Raw genomic sequence first — 9,918 nt, 5'->3', positions numbered from 1 at the left:
ACAACGAAACAAAGGCAAACATTTATTCTCCAAGATGTGGGTGAACCACAATCATTGGTTTTATGTGACTTTCTTTCAATTACCACTGTCAAACTTGAAAACGTCGGCCCGCCTTTCTCAAGTTTTAGGCTACTTCTTTCCTACCGGTCTGTAACCACACCACTGTTTAACAATTTTCATGACCAGTACGATACATGACAGTAGTGGATTTCCAATAAACACCAACACCTTCATTCGATTTTCTAGTAGCACTAAATGTTGGTGACACTGCCTCTTTAATCCTCTAATTTTTTTATGCATTGTTGAAGGATCAAAATTCGAACTAAACGTAATTCAAAAGGCATTGTTCAAGTGGCTATTGTGAAGATTGTACTCTTTCCTCTTTAGCGACTCAATGTCGTTTATAAAATTCGTTAATTTTATTTGGTTTTCCCTGGTGCTTTGCCTGGGCTTGGCCGTGACTCCGTACGTTATTAACTACAGTCAACTCTCGCCTTGCGGGAACCTCGCTATTACGGACACCCCGTTATTAAGGACAGGAGTTGAAGTCCCAGCGAATAAGAACTACTGAAAATAACTCTCGCTACAGTCAACTCTTGCTGTAACGGACACACCGTTCTTACGGACGGGACAATAGCTCACGCTACTACGGACTTTATCTATTATTATACATTGGTGTCACCAGCTTGATTTTGATTGGCTATAAGCACGCAGCTAATTCTTGCTTGCTGTTTCTCTTACGTCAAACCTACAGACATTAGATTTTACATATGTAGAAGTGACGTCATACCTACAGACAATAGTTTTGTGCATGCAGAAGTGACGAAAGGTTGTAAGCTTATAAAAGTATATAAACAATAAAGTTGTTTACTTACAAGTTGACTGTTGTAATGTGCATAATAAACAATTATTGGATTCGGTTTTCGCATGATAGCGATAATTATCAAGGCCTCAGTTTCTGTTATCCGCCTCAGCCTTCGGCTTCGGCAGATAATAGAAACTTTGGCCTTGATAATTATCGCTATCATGCTCAACCTCATCCAATAATTGTTAATTAACGGACACCAAATGATGGTCCCGAAGGAATCCGTTATAGAGGGAGTTGACTGTATTCTGCTTGCGCGAACAGAGTAATTGTACAATGTCTCTTGATGGGCCCTATGCATCTAACGGTCACGTGGTACAAAATCCGCAGTCAAGCTTGACTTTTCTTTGTTTTGGATGTCTTAGTGCGAAGCTTGCCCTCCAGCATAGTTAATAGAGGGAAATGGTTAGGAATTCCGACAAAGGTCTTTGTTGTATGTTTTTGTTCGCTATTTTGGGGGTTGACCCTGCACAAAACCTGACAAAATACAATAGGTGGTTACGTGTGTTCATGTAACTAACCAATAAAAACATTGCGATTACGTAATTCATGCATAGTGTATGAGCGCAAAACAAAAGATGTGCAGGGTCGTGGACCGTCCAACATAAATCTTGGCCTCTTTGTTTGCTACTTTGATGTTTGCCGAGCTTCCTAACTATTTCGCTATATTAACTATGCCCTCCAACTGGGCCGATTTTGTACCACGTCAGCCGTAAGCTGAAAAGGGCCCATTAAGAACTAAAATGTAGGTCAGTCGAAGGGGTCAAAGTTGTTATTCTACGACTGTGTTGCTGGCCAATTGTCCGAAGGAATGGATATTTGTCTACTTCATTATTTGTGTGTCCGTTCGTTTGATCGTTTGTTTGTTTGCACTTTTTTGCATCGCGTTAGCTTTATCCTTTAGGTTAGGTTTGTATTTTTGACTCAATCGAGTAAAATCACCCAGAACACTTTATGTGATAGAAATTAAAAAAAAGTTGAGGTATTGGCATAATCAATTTTTTATTACTCCATTCTGAAAGTGATAATTATATTTTGATTTCAAATAATGAAACTAGAGATTTTAAATCCTAAAGCTATGTAATTACATATTAAATATTTTATCTTAATCTCTTATCAAATAGAACCTAGTACAAAATGGCACTTACAAAATAAAAAAATTGATAAATATTAATTAAATACCTATAAATACAAAACCATGATGTTCCGAAAATACTCATTTTAAATAAACCATACAGCAAAAGATATATCATTCAATACTACGCTTATTTCGTACTAAGAATCCAGCAGACTTGATTGATTAGGTCTGATATTTCAGGCCCGCCAACTATCAATTTGTACAAGAAACGTTTCAAGAAACGTTTCATTGCAAATGCTCTACAAACCTTTTAAAAAATAAAAAAAATCTTATTCCATGCAGAGATATTTCAATTGGAAATGGCTCTAACGTATACGTACTTCAAATCACTTTTTTACCATTTCCCCGGATCCCTAAGCCTAATTTAATTAACCAAAGATTCCTCGCATTTTCACAACTTTTTTATAAGATCTATTTTAACCTATAGTGTCTTCTGTCTTGTGACTATTGTTTGACAGTCATGTTAGCCAAAAAAATATGCGAGTTTTAAAAAATAGCTCACAGTATTCTATATATGTATTGATCAACACTAATTTTTCAATGTTCCCTTAATTACATCAGCAGTATTTCTGGTGGAAGAACCATCCCCTAAAAGTTTCGCGGAAATTCAAAGTTGTCCTCGAATAGGCCGGCACTCGGTGATGACACATGCTCAATCATATCCAATCAAAGCAAGAGAAAAGTCCACGAAATGTCTTTCATAATAAATGTAATTGTTCGAGATGAAGTGGCTACCAGCTGTCCTGCTAGAACATCAATACCGTCGAGTCATAGCCATCGGATCTTGTAAAGGAGTTCTGCCTTTCGCCAGGTTCGGTCAGTGGCCCGTTACCCAGGAGACTGTTTAGAACTTCATCGAAATCATTGATGGTATTTTCTGCCTCTTTAGCGTCTGCCATATTTTCAATCTCCTTCACCTCCATGACCACAGCTTCTTCTTCGGATTTGTCCTCGACTCCATAAGGTTCACTTGGATAAGTTGATCGGGAAATTGTCGGAGCCACATCGAGAACTTTCGGTTCTTCTTCGGGATGAACTTCATCAATGGTAGATCCAAACGTTGGAGGAGGGGGAGGGCTAAAATCGGGAACTGGCGTGGCACCTGCGTCGATCTCCTCCAAGTTGGAATACGGCTCGTCGTAGTAACTGTCCTGAGAACCTAACGATAGTCTTTTGTTCCGCAGTGTGTACGGAGAGGGCGACCTCGGGCTCGGATCTTGAACAGGAAGCGCTTCGTCGTCCTTTGTCTGCGGCAGCTCAAGATGCAAGTCGATGAGGTCCTCACTTTTGACAGGTTCGGTCGCTTCGCTGCTGTTCAGATCAGACACGGTAATCGTGTCGCTTAAGGTGCTCTCTCCAACGCTTTTTGCATCGTGTTTGTCAACTGCTGGGCTCGGCTCTTCAGGCTCAGCTGTGGCATTCCTGAAAAATTAATCCATCAATCAATAACGGATGGGAAAATAATACTGGTATCAGTTGATTTCAAAATCTGGGGCCGGTTACTGGAGAATTTGTCGAGTTGCCTTCGACGTATCAATTCATGAGTTGCACAAATAAACTAACTCCCGGCCAACCGCTATTTTGGGTAGTGTTCGAAGCATCAGCTGCTCAAAAACGATGGTCACTAACACTATCATTTTCATTCGGGACATTCTATACCTGCCTACAAAACTTTTAAACAGAAAAATATAAATAGATAAAAACAACGAAAAAGTTAAAAAGCAGCAATTTTTAACAAAAGTTTTTAAAGATAGAGCGCATAATCTTCGACACAAATCTTTGTTAAGCAGCAACCAGTCCGTCTGTTATAGCCTAGAGCGCCTTCGTATGGGCGTCACGTACAACAATATGAAACCCAGTTATATAAAGGTTTACAGGCGGGCGAACAAATCACCTTTTCACAAAGGTATGGATAACAGCACTCGCGCGAATTCGCGCAGGTACTCCGAACGTTTTCACGTTGGTATGACGAGTGGCGTTGCTAAGCAATTTGCTTGACAAAGAAGGCAGGCTCACCCAATTTCGGACCAATTTCCCGGCTGTTTATACAAACTAAGGAACCATTCTTACAGCTAAGTACTCTCTGGGCTATAAAGTACAAAGAATGAGTACTCTTTCACTTAGTTTAAGGAGAATTGAATGCAAAAAATAAGTATTTTTATGGTCAACACCACGAATGTTGATGTTTTCAAATCAACAAACAAACTTCGCCTCGCTTAATGTTTTCAATAGTCTGAAAGCTGAAAGCACTTTTGAATTTATTAAAGCGCATATCACAAAGAACAAAATACGATCATTTCATCATAACACAACAGCTTCGCATTAACATCTAAATGACGTGAAAAAACTTGTCAGTTTGCTCTAATAATGAAATTACAGCCTTGAAAAGGACGACAGGAGTCCCATTAACACCTCGTGCCAAAACCATTTTACACGTAAATAAACTAATTATACACCAAGATACATTTTAAAAAACAACCCTAATTGAAAGGTCAACTCTTATCTGTTGTTCTCAAGGGAGGTTTACTCTATAATCAATGCGTGCGGTTAAACAAAAGGCCAAACTATAAACAATAGAAATAGAAAGCGTAAAACCGCATAAAAGAATGTTTTTTTTTTCTCTACAATTAGGATCAAACGGCGAAAAAAATATATATTAAAACATAGTGGTGATATTTTAAGCACTGGGCTAAGCTTCCTTCAATACACACTTACATCCAAAGACCATCTAATGACCTTGTAACAAAAGCAAACTTATAAACACGCAGCTTTGAAAATAAAACAACTGAAGGATCTATTCACATGAGTGTTGTTCTATTTACGCTAATTAGTTGCGCCCCACTGCCGTTTTATAAACTTCCTACGTTTATTACGGAACATGAAGGAATGCAAGGAAACTGGAAACCAATTAAGCACACCGGGACGAGGCTGAATACGCCCCGTCAGGCCGAGCGGCGACGTAGATTATCAGGACAAACGCTTACATTAATAATCGCGAAACCGAATTTTTAAAGGTGGCTAACAGTTGATAATTTTCCGTCATTTTAAAGAAAAATACTGAAGGATATTCCATCGTGCAAGCCTCAAAGCTCAAGTCTGATTCTTAAAACCCAAAGCGCTGCACAAACGCTGCACTAAAGTCTGTATTTATAAATATTTTGTATTGTATTTATTTTTATTTAAACTTTTTTTAAAATATGCTTGATCTAAAACGCAGAACATCCACAATTTGTTTGTTAAGGGTTAGAGCTAGTGTTAATTGTTAGTGATAGTAATTCGTTAGTGTTACATTAGTGATTAGTATTAGAAGTTTTAAGGTTGTTGCCAGCTGGTTAGTAGCCCTAACTTGTACGACATCGTCGTCAAAATGAAGTTCGCGAAAAGAAAGAACATCAGGTAAGATTTTTTTTGAAAACGCTTGCACAAGCCAAAAGAAACACAGTCTGCTGTTGAACTGTGTGTAGGGAATACCTGTGGAAAGCAATGTTGGAAGCTAGAAAGGAGCTCTTACAAGGGAAATGAAGCCCAGTGGATTGAACAACATTTGAACTCGTTATCTAAACGAAAACAAAGCGATTCTTTTGACTGTATTGGAAAAAAGACGCTTACAGTAAGTTCACTTTATGTCAGTTACAAGAAAAGAATGCAATATTGGAGATCATTTGTAAACTGCAAGAATGCTGGTGAAATTGATGAAGAATGATGCTCTGGACAACAGATGCCGCTCAGAACGCAACAGGCGAAGGGAAAATTACTAACGTATTTCTCTTTTTGTTTTCTTTTTTTACCAGTTAACGAAAAGAGCGTGAACCTTGGGAAAAGCATGAAACGCGATTCCCATCAAAGCTATCTAAAAAGTCGCACGAAGGTACCTGAAGAAATATGTTCACATACAAAAATGGGCGACACACACACATATGCGTACAAAAGCAAGCACAAGAATACATTTATAACACAGCGACGAGGTGGATAATAAACTCAGGCAAACAAATCTTCAGCCACACACGCTTTATTTATTAAAAACTTCGCTCATGAAAAGTCCTTGAAATATACAAAATAACTTGAAATTTTTTTTGCACAGTAAGTAAAATTCACCTTATTATTTTAGGTACAACTGTGCATTAAAATTGATATTGTCAAAAAATTTATATTGAGAATTAATAATGCTCGGGCTGGACGCCAAGGTACGAACAATACTAGGATAACATTGCATTTGTTAAAACAATATTGAAATTTTAAAAAAATATATAATAATGTTAAGTATTTTTTAAATAAAAACTTAAATTTAATTATTCGCACAATGTAACTGTCTATAAGTTACACGATAGGCAATATATTTTTTTTTTGTTTTTGTTTAGTTTACTCAAATTTATTTATAAAGTAGAAAAGTCAGCTTCGTATTCACACAAACAAGGAACAAAAATAGGCAATAAGCATACACTGACATTCGCAGTAAAGTCTCGATGATGACACACTTTAAAAGAAATAAAATACTTTATGGGTTGTAAAAATAAGTGGAAAATCTTAATAAAGACATATGTACACGCATCAGTATTCCCTCCTTCTCGTCTTTTATGCGGCTTCAAAAGGGACTTACAGCAAGGCGCCCAATAGTGTGACCACTTTTAATTTATTCACATTCTTTCGTGCAGATTTAATCCAATCAGACGTCAACTGCAAGCTATCCACGGCTTTTGATTGGATTAAATCTGCACGAAAGAATGTGAATAAATTGAAAGTGGTCACACTTTTGGGCGCCTTGCTGTAAAGAGGACTTCTTATTTGTAGCGGACTACAACACAGAATGCATTAAGTTATAAAACTCAGTTCTAAGAAGTTTTACTTCGCTGGTCGACGTGAGCAAAAAGTTAATTTAAGTTCTTATTCAGTTCAAATTTTGTAGTTTAGGTTTACCCGGCTTTGCATGCAGTTCATTAGTACGATGATTGAATGCGGTTTGCCGCAAATGGGGAAATTTTGAAAAAACCTATTTAACACGGCAATCAAATGTTCATAGCCGAAACACGAGCCATTACTATTTTATCCTGTCTAGAAACGTTAGTGTTTTTTTTTTCTTTCGTCGTCTTCTTCAGTAATTCTGACGTGTACATACTATTTTATAACTGCAGAATCCAAGTTCGTGCAAAACCGATAATTTGCCTAATTTCCCTCCATCTTTTTGTTATGTCCTTTGTATGAGAAGGATGCTTTGAAAACTATCGGAATGCTGGCGACTATCAATAAAAAATGTAACACGGAATTCAGTGGTACGATAATAGAAAAATTTAGGAAGGAAAATAAATAGGGCAATATACAATTATACTAAATGAGTATTCCAAACTTGTCGCAGGGATCTGTCTGGTATTCAAATCCATGATGGCCACCACTTTGACCGAGCACCGACCGCAGTGACCGCCATCTTGGATTTGAGTACCAGCGACCCTCGGAAAACAATAAGGATGGAAAGTCGCCCTTTGAACTGTGCTGGCATGCATTCCCGCATTAATGTCGACGATCGTTTCCCACTTCAGTTCGAATGAATTACTAATACCTTCAACTTACAAGTTAGTTCTTTCATCGTACACAACCACAGGATCATGACTTGGCCCGTCTGCCTGCCTGGAAGCTTGGCTTCCCTGTGGGTCACCGGACATCTTGCGAAATGTTTTCTTACTTTTATCCGGCTTCGCGTAAGGATAGTTCATCTTACTTGGCTCTTGTGTTACTGATTGATTGCTTTCAGTGTCGCTCGAGGATGGTGCCTCTTTCTTGCGAAAAGTCTTTTTCTTTGTTTTGTCCGGTTTTGCATACAAATCGTCAAGATTGAGCGGTGGGACCGGGCTCGGTGCCGAGTTTTTACCACCGGAGGCAGCAAGACGTTTATCAAGCTCCTCGTCGGAATCATATCCCTTGTTCTCCATCCCGGTCATATCTTTATTCTGATAACCTTCGGAGCCTCGGCTCCCTTCTCCGACATCAACCTGTTCTGGCCCGCTTGCTTGGTTGAAAAGCTTGTTTGTGAATGACTTGCGACTACCCGGCGATTCCGAGCCTCGCTCCTCGATAGGAGTCGTGCGGAACGCAACCGGCGGAAGGGGTCCAAAGCTTGAGAAACCTCCACCGAGCTCCTCGACACTTGAATACGGTTGGCTATCTTGTGACGCTATGGAAAACCTCTGGTTGCGTTGGTTGTTAGCCAGTGGGGAGGGATCCGATGCACGCGGAGTAGAAAGATCTGTTGGGTCAGCGTACTGCGGATTCGGTTTCACCGGGGAAGGTGAGGCTACACTGCTGTTCCAATCGGAGTCGAACGAATCGCTGGAGAAGTTGTCTGCTATGCTCGGCTCTTCTTGCACGTCAAGAACCGCGCTTCCAGTGAAACCAGTGTATGGTGGTCTAATAAGGGTAAAAAAAATTGAAAAATATTAACTAACGTTAAGACATTCTGTTAGATCACCGAGTCGGTCGAAAAGAAAGTCAAATGCACTTGGCAAAATAGTTTTAAAAGAAGCTCAGTGTTGTGCTGTGTCGTAAATTAGGAGTTTTTGATTTAATAGGTTTTCAGAGCCAGTTGTCAGAGAAAGTCTGAATTGATTTCTTGCAAGGGCCGTTATCACAAGAATCGATGATCTGTAAAAAAGGGATTTGATCATGTTGTCTGCAGTTATCTTAAATAACTCTTCTCGAGGCAACACTTGTTAGTTATATTTAATTTTTTTTTTCATTCAACGCAAGTTATATTTTAATTTTTTTTCATTCTTCGAGTTTTTCTTGTTTCATTTTTTAAAGTTTTTTTTCCTGCATGGAAGAGTTAACACGCTTTCAAACAACCGGGTCTTGAATATTATTGTTACTGCTTCAAAAAAGATTTGTTTTATGTAATCAGGTTGTTTTGTAGTTAATGATTCTTTTTCCTTCTAACTGTATCATAAGGTTATGAAACCCATTTATTTCCAATATAAAAAGTTTATTTATTATTTCGCTCAAGGTATTTTCCTGTTATTTTCCTATTATTTAATTATGTTATTCTTGAATTGTAAGATGAATTAAATGATTGGCAAACTATTTAAACGAAAGACTGCGAGCAGATTAACTGACTAACAGATTGATAAATTGACTGGTTCGTTAATCAACAGATTGATTATCGATTGAGAGATCTAAGTATTTAAAGATGTCAAATTATCAGCTTTCTTCTGTTAATGGAGCGCTTTAAGCAAGACTCCCTCCATCTCACTTTTTGTCGAAAAAACAAAAAAACGTTTGTTATCGTTTTTAAGTCTTATAGTATAGTTTTAGCGCTATACAAATGTATTTATAATTGATTATTATTTATAACGAGTAGTTTATAACGATTAGTTATATACCGAGTTACCTTTACTGTTTATGTTGTTTGTGGAACAGAGAACGATCCCATCATCCTATAGTGACCATTGCCATTTAAATCACTTAACAACCAATGAAAAGAAGCGTTAGATACGTCAATTATATCACAAACTAATGAAAAGAAGTGTTAGATAAGTAAACTATATCACTTGGTTTACGTAAAGGAAGCTTTTTTCTGAGGTAGTAGCAAACTAAATGGAACAAGGAAGCTTCAGAATGGAAAAGACTGGGATGGTTTATGTTCGCGACGAACGTACAAAATTACGGCGACGTTGTTTTTATTATTATCATTCATGATTTAGCTCTTTTCAGCTTACGGCGGCGTTCAGCACATGAGGAGAACATTGGTCTCAGAGGATGCGTTCAATGGTGAAAGCAATCAGTTACTTACCTATCCATTTCATAACCACTCCTGAACTCATGTATCTTTCTTGACTTTTTGTACGCCACATCTAAAATGAAAAAAAAAACCCACCATTTTCTTCACTCACTATTTCCAAAACCATATTGCAAAGTAAAAACATAGCACGTT

General features: G+C 38.0%; 1 protein-coding gene across 1 annotated transcript in view; it reads right to left on the bottom strand.

Moving 5' to 3' along the window:
- Positions 1-1,687: 1,687 nt before the first annotated feature.
- LOC144631895 (cell adhesion molecule DSCAM-like) overlaps positions 1,688-9,918 on the bottom strand; it is a 34,844-nt gene continuing 26,613 nt past the window's right edge. Inside the window, exons 17-19 of the mRNA XM_078490482.1 lie at positions 9,778-9,838; positions 7,566-8,399; positions 1,688-3,425 (exon numbers count right to left, since the gene is read on the bottom strand). Coding sequence (XP_078346608.1) covers positions 2,750-3,425; positions 7,566-8,399; positions 9,778-9,838 — 1,571 coding nt within the window. The 3' untranslated portion in view covers positions 1,688-2,749. The remainder of the gene's footprint in view (positions 3,426-7,565; positions 8,400-9,777; positions 9,839-9,918) is intronic.

The sequence above is a fragment of the Oculina patagonica genome, chromosome 1, assembly GCF_052425735.1.
Source record: "Oculina patagonica isolate OP01 chromosome 1, crgOcupat, whole genome shotgun sequence".
NCBI lineage: Eukaryota > Metazoa > Cnidaria > Anthozoa > Scleractinia > Oculinidae > Oculina > Oculina patagonica.
This window is presented reverse-complemented; position numbering and strand designations above follow the sequence as displayed.